Genomic DNA, 21872 nt, shown 5'->3' with positions numbered 1-21872 from the left:
GATTAAAAACTCCTTCCAGAGTAATTTAAAAGCTAGAACAAATTTTGTTAGATGATCAGTCATACCACATTGCATTAGTAGCATATAATTATATTTCTTTCTGTTAATCACATCAGCCTTGTTGTGGGGATATGTTTTCGTTTGTTTAGTAAATATACATTATTGCATAAGATGTACAGGCACCAAGATACATATCTGGCAAATGAAGAATACTTTGTGAAATCTAATAATTATTAGTATTTAACTGCTTAAAGATCCTTATTTTTTCTGCAACCTGTTAGGGTTGTTTTTAGTCACTTGCATGAGGAGAAGAGACCTTGTGTTCCTCCATCTTCCAAGATATTTAATAAATTAATATTTGTTTCTTGTCCACAAATTAGCAGTTTAAAGCAGAATTAAACAGAGGTTTGCAATCCTGGTTTGTAGCCAAAATATAAGACTCAGGTGTCCTAAGAAATTTTGTTTAAACTGAGGACTTCCTAACAAGAAATTATTTAATCTCCACTCCAGGCACGTATATAACAGAAACAGACTAGGACTGTGTGAGCCCAGGCATGTTTTTGAGAATAAATCCGAGAGTATGCCACATTTGTCATGAGTCCCATGGTGCAGAGTGGTAAGCTGCAGTACTGCCGTCCAAGCTCTGCTCACGACCTGAGTTCAATCCCGACAGAAGTTGGTTTCAGGTAGCCGCCTCAAGGTTGACTCATCCTTCCATCCTTCCGAGGTCGGTAAAATGAGTACCCAGCTTGCTGGGGGTAAAGGGAAGATTACTGGGGAAGGCACTGGCAAACCACCCCGTAAACAAAGTCTGCCTAGGAAACGTCGGGATGTGACGTCACCCCATGGGTCAGGAATGACCTGGTGCTTGCACAGGGGACCTTTACCTTTTTATACCAGATTTGTCCGTAGCATGAACAAACAAGAGTTTGCTTAAAATGTCTTTACTGTCTAACATGGCTATCCCTGACCTAGATAGCCCAGGCTAGCCTGATCACGTCAGAAGCTAAGCAGGGTTGCCCTGGTTAGTATTTGGAGGGAGACTACCAAGGAAGTCCAGGTTTGCTATGCAGAGACAGGCAATGGCAAACCACCTCTGAATGTCTCTTGCCTTGAAAACTATAAGTTTTCTGCGACTTGACAGCACTTCTACCACCAACATGGCTATCCTTTGGAAATCTGCATAACAGGAGGTTAAACGTGTATTACATTGAAGTCTATTGGACAATACTCTAACACAAGTCCTAATTTCAAAGCAAACAACCTTTGGAAATAAAGGCAAGGAAAACAGGTTATTGTGTCCATCCTAACTAGTACATATTTGTGGAATAAATCTTATTAATTTCATTAGACATTTTCTTCCACAAGCATGAGTTTAATACTATTAACTAATAGGAAATTGGTGTGTTCATTAAGAGGCAAACCATGAACAAAGATGGAAAATAACTTTTATTCAAAATGTTTGGTAACAAACAATTATTTTCAGAGTTTGGGGAAATTATACTTAAAACATTTATATACAGGACAGGAAACAAATCGCGTTAACATTTCACAACAGTTAATTAATAATCAGCTCCACTGGCTTTATTGCAAGTTTTTAGTAAAATAAATACTTTACAAAAGATGCACATCTTTCAGTGGAGATAAAAAGTGGTTATGGACACAAATAGTATATGTTTCAGTAAATATAAATAAATGTCAAAGAATAATAAAAAGACTAATTGCCTGTAAATTTTGTCCCTAAATTTCACTACTAGTATACAACTTGTTGCCTGATTTAATCACCTTCATGAGTATTTTAAGATTACTGCATTCGGTTCCCAAAATATCTCATTGTGTATTGGCTGGGGAAAGAGTCGGATATATAACATTTTAAATAGTATGTAGTGATGACTATCACATTATTATAGTTTTGCACACCATTTCTGTAGTTAATTTTTCTCTGTGTTACTGTACACAAGAAACTTTTAAAATCCAAGTCAGAAACTCAGTTGGGAGTTGAACCTTTTTTGGATAAAAAGGTCCTTGTGACACTACGTATCTAAGCAAGGACAACGCTTCCAGATACGACATAAATGTTTCAGTCTGGCGACTGGCCCTTTGATATGACTCCTTCTGGCTTGTAATGTGTCACAAAGCAACACCAAGAAAGAAAGTCAGAGAACGTGTGATTGACCAAAGTCAATCGTACATAAGGCACACCAGGGGATAGCAAGGCCGATCTCCACACTAGATTGTTTTTGGTTTTGTTTAGTTTTTTTTACAGAACAGGAAAAGGTGTGGCTTACAAATCAGCATGTGTTTTTTAAAAATCTTATTATTAAGACTTTGGTGTTCTGAAAAACTGAGGGAGCCACTCGTGATAGTAAAGTGTCGTGGCGTAATTAAGGCTCTACACAGTATAGTACGGCACAGCCTTCGCACAAAGCTTGGAGGTGTAACAAGGAGTTCTCTTGCTGTAGAGGTAAACAGACAACTCTGCCTGTAGTGGCTTATTGTGGCGGTCATCTCTGCCTGTGTTTCAACAGAATGAGGTGAACGTGGGGGGGGGGGGGAACCACCAATGATACTACCTGCATGATTCTTTTCCCACTGTAGATTGTTACATGCTCATCTGTAGGAAGGTCCCCGTAAGTCATGTCATAACTAACAATATATCTGTTCTTTATGTAACGCAAAATCTTAAAAGGTTGATTTATAACTAATGACCAACTATAGTTTCACAGCACATTACTCCAACTCTGACGTGAAGAAAGATAGTGGCATACCTGGAATAAACAGTACTGGATTTGGGGACGACGACGACACACAGCTACTTTCTCCACCCCTTTCAGAAAAGCAATGCAAGGGTCTGTAACAGCTTTTACCAAGTTATTAAAAAAATAGATAATGCTTAGCTCGCCATTGTATAACACATCTAGAGTGCATGGCAGCTACACAGGCAAGCTCCTATTCAAGCAAAACACAAAGGAATGGTCCTTTGGTGCTGACAATTTCTCTTGATTTTTTAAGGCTTTTCAGAAATTGCTGCATGGTTTCCCAGGCTGGAGTGCTCAGAATAGAACAGCTGCAGCAGGTATTAAGAAGGATGGAATGTTTAATGTAGAAGAATCCAATGCAAAAATATCTAACCATTAAAATCCTTACTCTTTACAAGTCATTTGTCACTGATCTCAAGGAGAAGTATACAACTACCATATTAACAGGTGGTCAGTAGAAGAGGCGAGAGGAGCTAAGCTCAGCAGTCGCCTTTGAATGTTAGCAACATTTTCAGAAGAAAGATCACACTACCAAACACACACAGCTTGATACATTGACAGGAATACAATACTTTTCACCTACCAAATGCTGGGAAGGTATGGCAACAGACTAGAAAAAATCCCCTGCGGCCATGCGGCTTGCAAGAGAGCCTTGAACAACAGCAGTGGGACCTGTGGGAGTAGCAAACCTGATACCATGGAAAGAACATGCTGAATGATCGCAGGTAACCTGCTGTACCCTCCAGTGTCATCTCTGCTGTGGATGAGGCCACCTTGCTAGGACACACCTTTTAGATTTCTTCTGCAGCTGTATTTTGCTACCAAAATAACTATTTTGGAGGATATGCCTGATTTGACTTTAAGAGTAATTTAATGTGCTTTGTATTTTTAGGATATTATCTGTCAAGGATTTCTCTTTACTGGTCACAATACTGGAAGGTAATTAAGATGCTCCTACGGGAGTATTTCCCCAGCTGCTTTCATTTTCAGCAGCACAAACCTGTAAAATTATTTATTAAACTCAAGGGAGTTTGGCATGTGGCAAGAAGAGCGGCTAATGAGGAATCTGCCAGGGAAAAAGGGAAAACACTGCGTCTGCCTGTGCCAACAGATCAGAACCATCTTCTTTGGCTTTTAAATTAGAGTTTCTCAAAGTGGTTTTATAAGAATACCTAACACGGGGCAGAATCAATCAGCAAGGTGGGGGGTGGGGGGTGGGAGAGAATAAGCAGCAAACCTAGTCAATTGACCCAGAAATGTTAACAGCACTTTCATTGTGGGGCCAAATGGGACGCTGAAACTAAGTATAAATGAAAGGCAGCAGCAGATAAAAAAATGGGAACCAAAAAGGACCGTGGGGGTCTGTTTCTCCTGCATGATGTGGGGTGGAGGGCAGAAATAGGAGTTGTAGAGGCACTTGTCTCTTATTTTGTTAAGGTAACGCTCGGCAGAAGTGGAAGCAGCTGTATAAAAGCCCCACTGAAACCTCTCCAGTGCCGGCCCCCAGCTACAAATGCAAGGTGTTTAAGAATACAGTCTGCTTCCACCGATTTCCATGGATAGGCTCAGCAGAATTTTCCAGTGCCTTGTGCCCTCTCTGTCCATGGGCATTTTTGCATTGCAGCTAATGCATTACTAAGTTCTCAATAAAGAACAGCTCCTACTAAAACTCCAGTAAGACACAAGCCTGTGTCTCATTGTGTTTACAAGCCAATAGAGTCCAAAATCTTTCCAAAGTCAAAACTTAATAAATTAGCATTTTTTTGTGCATAGAGTATGACGATGCACCAACATTTTTACTTACTCCATTGCTGATTCCACCCACCACTAGTATTTTCAGGCCCTATTTATAGTTGAAAGGAGCACAAAAAAATAAATAAGATCACCTAAGCATATATAATAAATAGGTTTTTAAATGGGAGCAAACATATATTGCAACTTAAGGCCCTGGAGTATTGAGCAATTTGGATATAGTTATTACCGTGAACCAAATACTCCTCCTCAATCAATGGATGCGGAAGTGGAATGTGAAGCTTCTAGAGTAGTAAAACATGAACAACTGGACAGGTTTTCCATTCAGACTGCAGAATATACAATGTGCTCTCTTTTAGTGCTTTTAGCTGCTGTCAAGCTCAAGGCTGCTGCTTTTCAAAACTTGAGACCTATGTACAGTTTTACCAGTGTCCTTATCAACTGATAACCCTTACTTTGGAAATGATAAGATCAGAAGTTCTGCTGTCTTCGTTTTTTTGCATCCATAGCATCTAGAATTGGCTGTCTCTTAGCCGTGTATCTTTGACGGAGTTCTTCGATTTCTCGTTCCATCATAGGATCCAAAGCTTTTAACCTCATCTGCAGCTCTTCCAAACTTAGATTTTTCAGCTGTCCGGACAGAGATAAACAGAACAGTAATTTCACCAGAAGTACAGCACAGTTAACTGAATATTCACCATCTTCAACGGTACACAAAATAGAAAAGTGAACTTGAAAGGCTTACTGCATCACATACTGAGACTCCTTTTGCTGAACTCAGGAAATCACAAAAAGAAGTAACACTTTACACTTGTACCCAATTAAAAATGGAGCAAGACACAATCTCTATGAGATGAATTTGAGTAATGAACCTTATTTCGTTAAACATACAGAGGCTAGCCTGGACTACTGAGCTACCTGAGTGACTGAGATTTTTGTGTCCACTCATGACCTGGAATGTATCACTGGGGTCTAGTAGGCCTACTTTGGGTTAGACTGCAATGAATGTCAGTAGTGGGTCAGCACCGAATGGGGTGGTGCCGAAGGGGATTTTCATAGGGAACAGGCACCAGGCTACGCCTGCTCGTTTTTGGACTTTTATGACTCTCAGCCGCTTAGGATGACACCAACTCAGCAAGAAGGGGCATTATCCAGTGTCAGAAAAAGGGATTTCATATCACACAGCAGCATCTAACATCATCCAAGTTGACCATGCTACAAGGCAAAACATATCTGAGAAAAAAGGTCCATAACTCAGTGGCAGGATATATACTAGAAAGCCCAGGCTTTCCAGTAAAAAGGAAAGCAGGGCTTAGAGACCTATTCCCAATCAGAGCAGGCATCTCTGGGGCCATGTGGGCTAATAGTCCAACTAGAATAGGTATAAAGCAGCTTCATAGGCCCATGTGTACGAAGACAAGAACTGCCCGCCTTCCTGTGAAATGCCATGTGCAGCTGATGCCACCAGTTTCTAACTGGCTTCCTCTTACCCTCCTCGCCAATGTCTAAGCCCACTCACTGGCCATGTCACACAGATGGTAAAAAAAAGTTTTGAAATCTGCCAACAAGGCCTCGGAAGGGCTCCCTTAGACAGAAACTCGAGGTCATTCACCAGCTGACTCCCACATCTACTCAAGACAAGTCATCTTGGATGCTCAACACCACCTGAAACAACGGCCTGAATTCAGGAAAAGGAAAGAAAGCCAAGTTTCTTCTGCTCTAAGCAATACATTAGCATGTTTTGGAAGAAAAAAAGAGAAAGAAAAAAGAAAGAACTTGAGTAATTGATCAGAAGCTATCCAAACATTAATAACAATGAAGGCTATTTACAAAAATCACTTATTTGCATGCTGGGAAGGACTCAGGTTGGATTCCTGCCAGCAAGTGGGGGTGCTGCAGGCGACGGCTCCTCCACCTGTACTCGCAGGAAATAATCCTGTTTCAGAACTGAAAACAAAACAGTGAGGTTCATATTTATTACACTGTCCCGAGGCAATATGCCTTCACAGCCTTGTCAGAGCAGCTATTGTGTGTGTGTGCGCGCGTGTGTGTATGCATGCCAGTTGGGTTCCACTAGTGGTAAAAATTAGCCTATTTCAGACAAAACAAAGTAGTTCAAGGAACTGAATACAAAATCATACCCTTAAGAGGAAAACACACAGCATGTTTGACTTTGCAGTAAAATTCCCAGACGTTCTAATATGGCAGAACACACACACACACAAAACCCCATGACATCCAAATCGATTTGCTTGTGAGTCAGTGCTGAGTTTGTGAGGGCGGTATGTTTTTCCATGAACAGAATCTGACCTTTGGAACTGAAGTATTATTTCTGACCTTTATTTCTATTGTCATCCGGATCACACAAACTAGCAAGAAAACGGAACACTGTGCATGTAACTTGGGACTCCTCATGGTGTTAACTAGTAGTTAACATCAATATCAGATGTAAAAACAGGAAGGAGAAGGTCTTGACAAAAAATTTAAATGCTCCCCATTTAAAAAAAAATTAAACACGCGTAATAGCAGAGGTCGGGCTGTAGTCTGATGACTAATAGGTAAGGCAGGAACCACTCAAGAAGTGCAGCGCCTCTTCCATTTCAATTTATAAACCAAAGGTCGCTTTCCACATTATGGTTACAGTCCAGTTCCATACCTTCAGATCTCACTTAAAAATGAAATGGAAGGATATCAAATATTAGCTTTCAAATATTAGATTTCACACTGGAAAAATGAATGAATGACACAAATCTGAGAGGTGATCCATTCACTTTCCCTAATGGAATTCCAGGAGGCCATATCTCTCCTTACCATGGTTCCTGTTATATTCAGGTGGCAAGAGTGCATTTTTGGCCATGCTGCTCCTTATATACACTGTCCTATTCCTTGTGCACCTCAAGATCGGAGCACATAGACAAAAATATTTCAATACACAGATCTACAGGGCAACAGCACAGTATATTGGCTACAAAAAAACAAAGACAGATTTCTCCAATGGCCACAATGAGTGTGCTCTCATACGAGGAGGCACTGATTCTTCAGACCACAGGGCAACTATGGATACCAGATGTTACTTCTCCTTAGTTTTTTACCTTCAACACAAGTAAAAGTGAGTAGTTTTCAGGAGTTTATGGGTATTGACCTATTCTCTGGGATCCAGTTATAATTCGTTGTGTGAATCCAGGATTGGACAAAGTGGTTTAGGTATTCCCCCCCTATGCTCTTACAGAAGCTTTATAATGATCTTGTTGTCTCAGAAGTCAACTTCCCCTCTTTGGGTACAGAAGAGACTTGACATATTCCATTTATACCTCAACTTCTTCCCCAACAAGAACCCAAAACAGCTCACGCTGTTCTCATCCCTTTATCTTCACACTTTATCCTCACAGCAATCCTGCAAGGGAGGTTAAGGCTAAGTGTGTGACTGGCCCACGGTCACCCAATAAGCTATCATAACAGAGTGTGGATTTGAACCTGGGTCTCCCAGATCGTAGACTGACACTTTAACCACTACAGCATGCTGACGCCTTTAAATATGCCAGCAGGAAATGTAGGGGGAGGGGAGACAGAGAGAGACAGAGACAGAGGGTGAAAACGCATGGTCGCTTTATCCTCCTTTAATCCCTGTTTCAGCCAGGATTCAGCCTGGATCGAACGCATGCGCTTCGCCTAATATGCGTTCGATCCTGGCTAAAACAGGAATTAAAGGAGGATAAAGCGACCATGTGTTTTTGCCCAGAGAGAGACAGAGATAGAGAGACAGAGAGAGACAGAGACAGAGACACACACAGAGAGAGAATATGGCAGAACACTAAAATGAAAGGAACTGATCTCTGTCGCCTGGAGATTAGTTGTAATAGTGGGAGATCTCAGTACAGAACTCCCTCCCCCTCTGGGGGCCTCCCAAAGTCTAAGGCCAGGCATCTTCCACCAGCAAAATACCAAACTACCTTCAAAAGCACGCTTTTAAAGACTAGGAAAAGGCTCAAGGACATGTTAAGTTGTATTCCTTACCTGCATTTCAAAGTATTCTCTCACTTTTGCAATTTTAAAATGTTCATTGCCCTCCCCAAACACAGCCCCTGTTGGCACATTAGCCGCTTGGCACAGCAGCAACAGCAGCACAAAAGGTTGCTGAAAATACATGTTTGCTTCAATGGGACAGGCTAGAATGCTGCGCACTCAAATGCAGCCCCCTGAAAGCATGGGCTAGAACAAACACTCCATAAACTATAAACCACCCAGGAATCTACATAATCTATGAGCAAATGGAATGTGTAAACCATCTCTACAAACAAGACTTTCACATAGAAAAAAAATACCAGCATTTCGCTGAAATATGTTTGGCACCTTCGTTCCAGTTCCCTTTTGCTATTAATTCAGTTAAAAGCTACACATCCATCAATCCCACAGTTCAAGTAGGAAAGGGCAGGCAAAGGCTATTGATTTGATTATTTCTATCATCATCATTAATCAGGAAGGATTAAATAGAAAGAAACCCGGTTTCCTGTTGAAGAAAACTCGCTGGCACTGAATATTCTGTTGCTTCATCAGATAAAAACAATTTCCTGGTGAAACTACCCTGTAGTCCAAAAATATCCTTTGTCTACAAAACTGAAAACATATATCGCACTTTTAATTATGCGGTTATACCAGAAAACAATTCTGGAATGGAAAAAAAGTATTATGTTTTTATAAAGTATCAATTGAAACAATGGAATTTGTTGTTGAGAATCTCCTAGGGCAACCAAGCTCTGTTGTAATAGGGAAAAGAACTAAAGCCTTCTGGTGTGAAGGCTGTGGGAAACAAAACAAAAAAAAACTTTAAATGACATTTAAAAAACAAACACACTGACAATACAGCTATTTACAATGATATAGTCCTGAATCTGAAATAAGTACTTGGTGTCATTCCTACCAATCTCAGCTAAGGAGACACCTTCTCTTGTAACATTTCCCATGACTATACAACAAGTTCAGGAACTAACAACATCAGCTGTTCCACCTTGGGCTCATCCACCTGCACATCATCCAATTTAATATGCGCCCGCAGAGCCCTTCTACTTACACTGGACAAATGAGTTGGTCCCTGCATGAGAAAAATCAACGAACATAAGAAACTGTAAAATTTAGAAATCAGTGCACAAATATTTTAATGTTCCTGGACATACTGTTGCAGATCTGGAAGTTACTGCTCCACAAAAAGAAAAGAAAGGGGGGAAATTCTTCAAAGGAAATATATACAATTTGAAAGTGCTGAATTAGAACTATCAAGAAACTAAATGCTACTTCTCTGGCTTAAACAGAGACTTGGATTACTTTACTAGAATTTCTAATAGCTCAACAAGACCTACTTTTTTAACACTTTAGTGGCTCTCTTTACCTTGTAACATACTATAGCCCTTTCCTGATGTCAATATGCTTATACTTCAGAATGTTTCTTCTTTGACTAGCATTTGTTTTTCCTACTTATTTACGCTTTTATCTGTACCCTCTGAGAGAGAGAGGCCGGACCCTCTAACCTCTCTCATAATCCATTATGTGTAACAACCTAATCTATTCTGGTTCCTAACACAGAGATTCAAACCTGAAAAATTTATGATGGGATTCTCACCAAGCCTCTCCTGTAATTTTTCCTATGAAATGCAGAATATAATTTCCTCTTCATAGCAGCTCAAGAAGTGAACTCTGACTCACAAAAACTCCTGCTGGAATAAATGTTGTCAGCCTTTAAGGTGCCGCTGGACTTCTGTCTTATTTTTATACAGCAAGTGTCCAGATTCTTTTGCTATTAAGAACTGGCCAATATATTAAAACCTGAAAGGATGTTACAGGGCTATGTTCAGCAATATTCTCCCAGGCAATATTCTGTGAGCTTGCAAAAGCAGGCTGTTTCCCTTTCAGCCCACTTTCCTAGGCTGTTGAGCATGCAGCAACGGTTTCCCCATAAAATCAACATCTCTGCATCACAGCGACAGAGTCAACCCATCTGAAGTTTCTTCTGAAGAACTGTGCTCTAGACCATGAAAGTTAATACTGGAATAATTTGCTGTTTGTTCTTTACGGTGCCATAGAGTAACATGGCTACCCCACTGAAACATAGTCCTACCTTTCAAGGCAATTCCTGGAAGACCACTCTAATTAATTTAAAATAATAAATAAGTAAATAGCTCTAAACACATGCTTATCTAGTTCCCTCTTTTGAAATCTCCAAGATATTACTATTTCTCTGGAAAAAAATCCATTCTGTGAACTATACCTACAAACTGTTCCTATAGTTTAACTCAATAACTTGACGGTATCATATCGCTCATGGTCTTTCTTCCACTGCTCCCCTTTGCTATTCACAGCCGGTGACAGCAGGGGCATTAGAATCACACACTACAAGGGTCACCACAACTGTCAACTCTTCTGTATATGGTAAAACATTCCCTCCAGCATTTAACTCTACAGAATCATGCACACTTTACTTGTCAGTTGTTTTTGGAAGGTTACTATTACAACTTGTAATGTGAACAGCGCACATTTTCAATGGAACTGCTAGCTGGGAAAGCATAGGATTGTGAAAATGACTCATTTTCCTGTTTGGAGCAACCGGTGAAAGTGGGGGGGGGAGTATTTTCAAAACCCTTTGAAACATCACTTGCAACAAGCAAGTTGCCAGATAGGTGGGCAGAACCACAACACAACAGAAGCCGACGTTTGGGTGCAAAGTGGCACAATGTGGTGTACACAGGGAGTCTGTTTTCTTAACAGCAGCACTCGATTTTGAAATTAAACATGGCGTTCCAGAGCCAAGAGCAGATTGTTAAAATGCCAGTTAAAATGCTACACTTCAAAGAGCAGCACTATGAAGAAACTCGTCCTCAGATAGTCAAAGATTTCCCAAATTACTGTGCAGGAACAGTTTACTTCCCCACAACAATCCCTTTTTCCTACTTGTTTTAATGAGTGTACATTTTTTACAGTTCATAGAAAACATGCTGAAACAGAATGATCAGCAGTTGAAATAGTCTTGGATGAATATCTGTGTTATTGGGGAAACAGCAGCTAGAGCTCTTTTTCCACCTGACAGTATCACTCCTGCCATCATAAGCAGAGTTACACCCTTCTAAGTCTATTGACTTAAATGGCTTTAGGATGGCAGTATTGGAATGTTTTTATTTTTAGGCAAGGAGGGGCTGCAGCTCAGTGGTAGAGCACCTGCTTTTCGTGCAAAAGGCCCCAGGTTCAATTCCCAACCAAGAGGAAGAGGAAGAAGAAGAAGAAGGTACATTACATGCAAGGTACATTAGCTTAAGACACATCAATTGCCCAAAACCACTCGGTGAGCTCCACAGCCCCAACTTTGAACCCAGGGCTCCTTGGTTTGGATCCAACACATACTGGATGACAAGTCTTTCAGGTCTGAAAAACATTTAAAACTTGAATTAACTGACACTTGAAGCTAGCTTATATTAACATGAAGACCCTTGGTATTGTCTGCACTGACGAAAGCAGCTTTTCATGGGAAAGGGTCTTTCACATCACCTATTACCTGATCCTTTTAACTAGAGATGCTAGGGACTGAACCTGGGATTTTCAGCATGCAAAGAGCTGAGGCACGGCTTGCTAGGTCTTTGAAGAAACCTGATAGTTACAGATAATCTTAGCTAATCTCAGCAGCATTTTACTTTGATTACCCTCATAACTTTAGCCAGACAAAACTGAAGGGATCTGAAATTCAACTAAGTTTAGGCTCTGAACTTGCATATTAAAGTGACAGTATACTTGCATACATAAAGGAAAAGGCTGGATACCACTGGCATGCTGACATGGTAGAATGCGGCTGGATTTTATGGTTTGCCTTTATCCACTTACATTAAACACATTTTTAAAAACTGAAAAATGAAGGCTTCAAAGGTATTACAAAAACTGCTAAAGATTAGATAACATCTACCTAGCAGCACTTGGGAAACTTCAATTTTTATTGCCTCTTTGAGACTGCTTCTTATTAGATTTCATCAATCAAATCAAGCAAAATATTCATTATTGTTGCTAGTTTTACTTATATTCTTTAGAACCAATTTTGAACAGTCCTGTAAAGGCCAGTGACTCTTGAACTCTCAGTGCCATTTCTTCACAGTGAATCAGGCAGGTTGGACAAAGTTGGACAAAGAAAATATCACCAGGTAAGAACAGGGACCTAATACTGCAGCACAGGCTATTACTAGAGGGCCTGGCCTTGGCTGGTCTTTCCTATCCATGAAAGGTGAAAACAGAGTTGTTTTCAACATAGAACTTTGTCACTATTTGCAAAAACAATTAGGAGTGTAGAACAGTATACACAAACAGTGAGTTGGATCCAGATTACACTGGCAATTTCCAATACCCCCCCTTCCTGCTTCAGACTCTTCTCCGCCCCCCACCCCCCACCTTCCACCCATTGTCATCCATCAGGGTTCCCTGACCACCAGGAGCAGAATTTCATGTAGATCAGTGGACTGCAATGGGAGGAGAGAGGCAAGTTTAGTCTGGATCCAATCCAGAACTTTTTGTTATCCCTAAATAGGCTCCTTGGTGCAGAGTTGGAAGCTACAGTACTGCAGTCAGTCACATGAACCTGCTTTATACTGAATCAGACCCTCGGTACATCGAAGTCAGTATTGTCTATTCAGACCAGCAGCAGCTCTCCAAAGTCTCAGGCAGGGGTCTTTCACATCACATACCTGCCTAGTCCCTTTAACTGGAGATGCCAGGGATTGAACCTGGGTCATTCTGTATGCCAAGCAGATGCTATTCCACTGAGCCACAGCCCCTCCTGCTCATGACCTGAGTTCGAAGTCGACTTCAGGTTGCCAGCTCAAGGTCGACTCAGTCTTGCATTCTTCTGAGGTAGGTAAAATGAATACCTGGCTTGCTGGGGGTAAAGTGTAGACGTCTGGAGAAGGAAATTGAAAACCACCCCATAAACATAGTCTGCCTAGTAAACGTAATGATGTGACATCACCCCATGGGTTAGTAATGACCCAGTGCTTGCACAGGAGATTATGTTTACCTATATTGGCAAGAGCATGTGTCAGATGTGTTTGCCTAGGAATCAGAGCACTCACATCAGCATCATATGCCAACTCTGGCTTTATTTCTCTGGCTCAAGCAATAAAAAAGCTGAGCTACAGATCCTTGTAATCCATATTTTGAATTGACTTCATAGAGTCAAGGTACTCCAAGTCAATGTTGGTCTGTGATGAACCTATTTAAATCATACATCACCACAGAGCAACATCTAAAATAAAGAAATTAAAATATTATTGACAGAGGTTTGATGGGTGTGGCCAATATGAAACTGCCATGTACCTGATCAGAAATTGGTCCATTAGTCCCACAACATTTAAAAGAAGAAGAGTTGGTTTTTATACCCCGGTTTTCTCTACCTTTAAGGAGTCTCAAAACTGTTTACAACCACCTTACCTTCCCTCCTCACAACAGACACCTTGTGAGGTAGGTGGGGCTGAGAGAGTTTGGAGAGAACTGTTACTGGCCGAAGGTCACCAGCAGACTTCATGTGTAGGAGTGGAGAAACTAACCAGGTTCATCAGATTAGAGGCTGACGCTCTTAATCACTATACCACGCTGGCTCTCCAATCAGCATTTCTCCAAGGTCTCAGAAATCTATTTGAGGCTGCATTCACACACCACAAACCTCAGCTTGATCATGACAGGCATGAACCTGGTTAATTGTCAGACTTGAGTCCCCACCCACCCACACACACACACTTGTGAAGCTTGTAGAGCATGAACAGTGAAGGCTTAAACCAACTCTAATGACTTGTGACATCAAAACATGGATAGCTGGACTAACGGGGTGTACGTTTTGTCCCTGTAAACAGTATTCATAATGATAGTTGAATTCCAGTTACAAATGCTACAGGAAGAAGTTCCCCCAGTAGTACCCAAATTAGTAGAAGCGCCCATATTTGCATGTCATAACTAACTGGAGTTTGTTAAAGACTTTTGTTTTTAATGTCTATACATTCTGGAGAAAAGGAGCATGTGAGGATGGCAATTAGCTAAGTTTGTACTAGTCATGAATAAACCAAGATTTGTTATGTGTAATTGCAGCTTGAGGTTCAAATTCCAGGGATCCAACTTGGGATTTCCTGAATGCAAAATGTGTACTACGCCACTAGGTATGTGTTCTATCTCTTAGCTGTACTCCATATCCTACGGAAATGAAATGGAAGTTAATAAAAATAGATAATGTTTTTATATTTTAAAAAAACAAACCAGTAGTTGCTAACAAAGACCAAACTCTTAAAAACAATTTCCTGGAAGCAAGACTCACTGACTATCATAGGACTTTCTTCTGAGCAGATCTGTTCAGGACTGTCCTCCAAAGTACCCAAGTTTTGAGGCATCTGGGATCCACCTCTCAGCTATAATTCGACACTTTGTGGCAGCCTTTATGCCAAAACTCATGGAAATTTCTCAAGGAAACTCTTCCTCCCTCCCTTCTTCCCCCCAAACATCTGGCTGTGTTACACATTTACTTCAAGCAAAGGAAGAAAGCCATTGCCTAGGAAATAACAGACCACTTGATTAGATGCGGCTAGTTGTCATATAGGAAGCTGAAGCAATTTTGATATAGACAGGTGTGCACCAATCAAAGCAAGAAATACAAAGAACAACCCCCACCTCCAACACAGACATTGGGGAAATCAGCACAGCAGCTCCAAACTAAGGATTCATTCTGCTAACATAGTCAGCGAAAGGAGAATTGAGACTATTTGCCTGGGCAATTTTGACCTCTTAACTGAAACAAACAAAAATACAGCTTCAGCAGTTTATAAACAGAGACAAACATCTAGGAATATTCTAAGCCAAACTTTGGAAGTCTGCCAGAATGCAACCCACTCTTATTGGCAGAGTTTGTGGTCTGTAGTAACAGAAGCAACAATTAGGGAGAAAGGGGAGTCAGGTCTTGGGTTTACTTATCCCAGAAGCAACTGTTTTGAGTGGCTAGAGTGGTTCCCCAAGCCTCATGGAAGTCACCCCCCGTTCTCCTGTTTAAACTCTTTTAACAGGAGATGCCAGGGATTGAACCTGTGGCTGTATGCAGCATGTACTCTACCACTAAGCTATGAGTGCCCATCATTTTGATCTCAAAAATCAACAGCAAAGCAAAATTGCTACAATTATTTAAGATGTTACTCAAGCCCTGTTGGTTACCACATGGAGGTATTTTAAGACTTCCAAGCAATTTGCTCATTGATGCTCATAATCCAGCTGTAGGTATGAACAGACACTCTAGTCCATATTCATATTAATGAACAATACATACTCTGATTCCAGAGTGGATAGTGTTATTGACTGGGGGAAAGGGAAGCCATTGGTTACATTTCCAGAATTGTGATGTACTAGTTTTTAAACCAAGCAGACATCAACTCAGGAACAAATCTGTGTAGCCAATGTTTTGTTTGCTTCAAAAACATGTTCTTCCTAGCAACTGCTTAAATGAATCTCACAGATGCTACAGGCCTTATTAGAGCCCTTTGATTTAAAAAATATGGATTGCTAATACAGTATTTCTGAGTCATCTATTTTCCCATCTGCTAGTAATTCCTACAATGTGAACTATCAACATAACGACCAACAATAATTTTCTATGGCAATTGTAATGGTGGGTTGCCTGTAGCACTTTCTAAGATTTAACTAGTGCATGCCTCAGATTGTTTTGAGTTGTTAATAGATTCAAGTAACAGACACCCTTTTCCTTCACTCCTTTCAATTCTAGGACATTCCTTTGCTGCTTGTAAGAAGAATATTGGTTTTCTTTTATGGAGTTCAGTCCATCAAGAAGCTTGCTTTATTCATTGCTGGGTTTGAAACAATAACTAAGTTAAATGACAGCCAGCTGGGTCCTTATCTGAGGTCACATTTAAAGCACCATTAGTCTCATCCAGCCAAGGACTTTCTACCACACCAGTCATCTAGGTTTGAGATGACAGGAACATCAATGTAAAACCAAATCTGGATCTATTAGCTTTTTTGAAGTAAAAGGTAAAAAAAGGTCCCCTGTGCAAGCATTGGGTCATCCCTGACCCATGGGGTGACGTCACATCCCGACGTTTACTAGGCAGACTATGTTGATGGGGTGGTTTGCCAGTGCCCTCCCCAGTCATCTTCCCTTTACCCCCAGCAAGCTGAGTACTCATTTTCCCGACCTCGGAAGGATGGAAGGCTGAGTCAACCTTGAGCCGTCTACCTGAAACTGACTCCTGTCAGGATCAAACTCAGGTCGTGAGGAGAGCTTGGACTGCCGGACTGCAGCTTTCCACTCTGTGCCATAGGGCTCATTTTTGAAGTAAGACATTCTAAAAGGCCTACTGAGAGTTGGGAATAGAGAAATGGAATAGGGAAACAGACAAATAAATTTAATCTTTTCCCCTCTCAACAGGCAGTTGAGGCTTCCAAATCTGATCTGATTATCTCTTCATTTTATTGCATGAAGGTCCTCAATCTAATAACAAGAAATTCTGCATGCCGACCCAAAGGCTGGATGTAGGTCTAGTGCTGGGAAGTCTGGACCTAGCATCCTTACATGCGTGTGCTTTTTGACTGCACATGGGAGACTTTTATGGGAACTTGCCTCTGCATCCAATTCACCCTCACCAAACAGGGATAAATATGCCCCGTGATTTTACAGTGCTATAATCGTAGCAGTGCAATCCTGGAGTAAACTAGGGGGGGGGGGCTTTGCCATCAAGGACTAAGATGAATTAGTAGAACAAGTAGGTACAATCAAAATATTTTTACTAGTAAATGGAACACATGAATCTAGAAACTAAATCAACGCAAGTTTCTGTGGTGACATTATTACAGAGGCCAAAAATGCCCAGAATCACATTTTAATGTAGCACATTTGCTTCTTTCCGCATCCTTCCTGTATTCTGCATGAATACTGAGTAGAGTAAAATATGCAGTTTGGATCATACTGATGTATAAATTACAATGCAGTTTCCGTTCTAGAATCTAAGTGATTTACAGAAGGCTCTATATCTGTCTATATAGCATTTTGCAATGTTCAAATCCCTTCATATGTGCTGCCTTTTAATCCTGTAAGTATTATTATTCCTCATACTACAGATGGTGTGTGTGTGTCTGTCACATGTCAAGTGGGACTGTGTGAGTTCAAGGCAAAGAGAGAATTTGAATCGGGGACCTCCTGGTTTGTGGCTGAGTCTCCTACACAGCCATCCTAAGCAGAGTTATACCTCTCTAAGCCCATGCATTATAATGGACAGAAGGGGTATCATTCTGCTTAAATGGAAGTCCTTTTTTAAAGTGCCACTTCACTTCTGTTTAATTTTTATGAAACTGGGATGGAAATTACCATGTATATTCTATGCCAACCCAAACATAAAATAAACGGATATTACCAAATCGATGTGCATAAATAGAAAGGGAAAGAGGGAAACTGTGCTTATGTCAGAGTAGGGAGTTAAACCTTGTCCAACACTCCTTCTGCTATGACTAGCTAATGCCTGAGAAAATTCCAATTTGCCCCTTCCTAGAATTAAAAAAATTACAAAATATCCCTGTTTTCCTCCCAATGTTGCAGTTTCCATTTTATCCCTGACAGGCGCTCTGTAGCCAGCTCATATTTCTTCTCCCATGGTGGTGGTGGTGGAAGCTCAAATCTTATTTTATCTTTTATGCCACTAGAACCATAGCATTTAGATTTAAAACAGCAAGCAAAAAATGTTCTAGTTCTAAATTAAGAATTACCTTTGCCGCTATATTTAGTTTCCAAGCACCTGAAAAAAATATGACTAATCCGAAGAGCTCCTTCATTCCCACAGAACTGTAATGGAAGATCCTCAAAACCCATGCACAAAAAAACTCAAGTCCCATCCAGAGGGACCGCTGCATCTCTTCCATCGAGCAAACAAATTCCTTGCCTACCCTCCTCCAAAAGGTTAACAGTATAATTGGAAGGAAGCCCATTTTGACTGGCAAAACTGTGCAATAGTGGAAGGATTAAATCCCTTCTCTCCATACTATGACCCTGATCTGAATCATCTCCCTTCCACACACACTTCAACACTTAGCCTGTTTATAATGCTGGAAAGATTTCATCATCTAGCTGAGCCCTTAGGCTTTAAATATGTGACATTGACAAAAACTACCCTAGGGCAAAAATAGCAGCTGTACACCAGCACCATTTCCCCCTTTTGAAAGGTGTTTGTGCCAAACGTTCAAATTGTTTTTACAAAGTGAGGGACGGGGACACTCAAGAGCAATCCAGAGCAAAGGGGACATGTTTTAAGGAAAAAAATAGGTATAAAGAGTGCAGGCTTTATAGATAAATTCCATTGTGTGCACAGCTTACTCATTCACTAGTCTGAAAATAATAGTAGGACCTGAACGTTGATGTAGCCTGATATTTATGGTTGCTATAGAAACAAAAGGCATCTGTACCTGGATATAAAGCCGTAAAGTGTGATCCACAACAATAAGAATGGAGGGAGGGCTTTTTACTTCTGCAACAAAACTTTGCATAGGAACAACTAATGGATTGGAGAGTTTCTTTGAAATGCATTCATCAGACCAATAACATTGTATATATGTAGTCAAAAAGGGCAAGAGTCCAGTAGCACCTTAAAGACTAACAAAAATATTTTCTGGTAGGGTATGAGCTTTCGTGAGCCACAGCTCACTTCTTCAGATACGTACATTGTATATATGTACGTGTGCTGGAGGATACCTACACTTGTAACATGAGGCAGAGTGCAGCAATGAATAGCTCCCACATGCACATACTGGTTTCTCAGTTCTAGACCTTGTCCAATCCCAAGGGTAAAACACTGGCACTACCCAAGCAGTCAGAGATGGAATGGCACGGCACAGAATGACTGCACCGTGAGACTTCTGTAACTGGCACAGTTAGGTCTATTAAATCCCATGTAAACCAACAGACAAGCAAATTCCTTCCTCACCAGTCATCTCCAGTATAGGAGATGGCAGAAGAACAAAATTAAGTGACTGGTGTCATTGGAGATGAGGAAAAAAGCAAACAAATCAAAACTGAAATGCACAAATTGAAGAATACAAACAAAGACTGCTATGAGAACAGGGTATTTGGCAGAATACTATGTACTATCTGCTCTTCTTGAATGCCATTGTAAACAGAACGGCTTACTCACCCCAGTTCACAGTCTATCTTGGTTAATTCTTATTTCCCATAAACTCATAAGAGAGCTTGTTCGCTAGCATCTATTTCTTCTTCAACCTACTTTATTAATGCTGTTTTTTAAGACTGTGAATTCAAGTTGAGTTAAGACATGAAAGGATCTTGTTATGGTTGGCTTAGAGCATCGGTTTCCAAACTTTTTGAGTCATGGAGCACTTTTCAGGAGAGAAATTCGTCACGGAGCACTAATTTTCACCTAGTATCTATATACTAAACCGAATGACAGTAGTATTTTTCTTTCCAATCTCTTCACGGAGCACTAGGAGATGTTTCACAGAGCACAGTTTGGGAACTGCTAACTTTGAGATTCAAAGGCTCATCCCCGGCACATCCTATTACTGATGTTCTGATACTAAGAGAAACAGCAATTGTTTCTGACCTTAGTTTGGGTGTTAATTTCTATGCACAGTGAGGGGAGGACAGATGAAGTTGAGACCCACTTCTGCTGGGAAAAGTATGGGAAATGAATCAAATCAAATAAATAAGGGCAGGATCCTATGACTCCCCTTCTGCTAAGCCTTTCTCCAAAGGAGAAAAGTCAGTTTTGTTGAAGGAAGTCATTCTCTGTTGGAGGAAAACAGGGTGAAAAGCTGTCAATGTGGAAGGGAGTCACAGGATCCAAACCCAAATCTCTCTGCTTGTAGAGAAGGTGGTAGGGAGATTATCGCCGGAGAAGTATTTTAATGTTTGAATGCTGTTTTTATACATGTGCACTAGAATCACAATCATGGAATTGGGCAGGCACAGAAGGTATGGAGCCAGTAAGCAAGGCATTTATTGCATGTGCTTGGGCATTTCACAGGGAATATCCATGTACAAAGTAGAACATCTCCCCCTAAACTCTGAGGTGCCTAGAAATGAGGCCCAAGACTTTCCAGCTCATACATAATCTTTCCTCACAAACCCCACATTCCCAGTGTCTGTTAGTACTCTCTACTAGATGAATTCTCCAACCATCTATATAGTCCCAGGCATTTCACGTGGACAATAAGACTCAAAGCTAGATGCATAAGGCCCCAATTCACATGAACCAGAGGCTTGAAATAACATCTGTCGGGCAAGTGCATGGCAAACCATTTGTGTTTATGCTGTCCCCATGAGGACACAAAGGATTCCTAAAAGTGGCTTATTGTTGTCAGTGTGAAGAAAGATATTACCAGAGTCTGAACAGAAAAGAAACTGAGGATTTAGTTACAAGCAGCCTCCACTCAGATTGTTTCATGTTTAATTAATTTGCCCCATGAAATCTCAGACTCTTGTCATTCCACCTTCACCTCCACAAACTAAATTCTGCTTATCTTCTGTAAGTGTTATTCTCCAGGGTCATTATCAGAAGTATAGACTGGTCAGAGAGTAATACAGCTAGAGAGTATCCATCAGCCCTTGCTTTTAACAGCAACACACAACAGCTTAATTGGTATTGGACTCAACTGTAGTGAGAAGGGCCAGTTTTCTGGGGAAACGACATTCTAACGAACACTGCCCTGACATGGATGGCCCAGGGTAGCCGGATCTCATTGCAACTCAGGTTGGCCCTGGTTAGTATACGGATGGGAGACCACCAAGGAAGTCCAGGGTCACTACACAGAGGCATGTAATGGCAAGCCACTTCTGAACATCTCTTACCTTGAAAACCCTAAGGGGTCACTATAAGTCAGCTGCAACCTGACCGAACTTTCCACCACCACCACCAAAAGGACACTAACGGGAAATCATTTGGTGGGATCCTGAAGTTTGCTTGCACCAGCATAGATCAGGACCCGGTCAACCATTCCTGAAGAGAGCATAATTACGCTAGAGAAAACATCTAAGAACCTATGTAAGAATTAGACTCTTTGTATGAATGCTTACAATTTCATATGGAACTGAACAGTGTTATTTTGCCCTCAGTAATACTGCTGTTGTTGTAGCACTGATACATATAAATAAAGGCTCTCAGAAGCACAGTAAAGGAATTGTTAAACTTCTGCCAGTTCTGCATGGTTCTCTACCATTCCCTCCAGCTGAATGAAACAACAAGTGACTTCGGAAGTTATGAGGAAATCTGAATGAAGTGATTTTTCCAGGTTGCCCCACTACTGCACTGTATAATCAATGTAAACATGAAATGATATCATTTCATCTCCGTT

General features: G+C 40.8%; 1 protein-coding gene across 1 annotated transcript in view; it reads right to left on the bottom strand.

Moving 5' to 3' along the window:
• Nucleotides 1–4976: 4976 nt before the first annotated feature.
• Nucleotides 4977–21872, bottom strand: part of STK3 (serine/threonine kinase 3) — a 138759-nt gene continuing 121863 nt past the window's right edge. Inside the window, exon 11 of the mRNA XM_056854248.1 lies at nt 4977–5141. Coding sequence (XP_056710226.1) covers nt 4983–5141 — 159 coding nt within the window. The 3' untranslated portion in view covers nt 4977–4982. The remainder of the gene's footprint in view (nt 5142–21872) is intronic.

The sequence above is a fragment of the Euleptes europaea genome, chromosome 8 (genome assembly GCF_029931775.1).
Source record: "Euleptes europaea isolate rEulEur1 chromosome 8, rEulEur1.hap1, whole genome shotgun sequence".
In the NCBI taxonomy this organism is placed as follows: domain Eukaryota; kingdom Metazoa; phylum Chordata; class Lepidosauria; order Squamata; family Sphaerodactylidae; genus Euleptes; species Euleptes europaea.
This window is presented reverse-complemented; position numbering and strand designations above follow the sequence as displayed.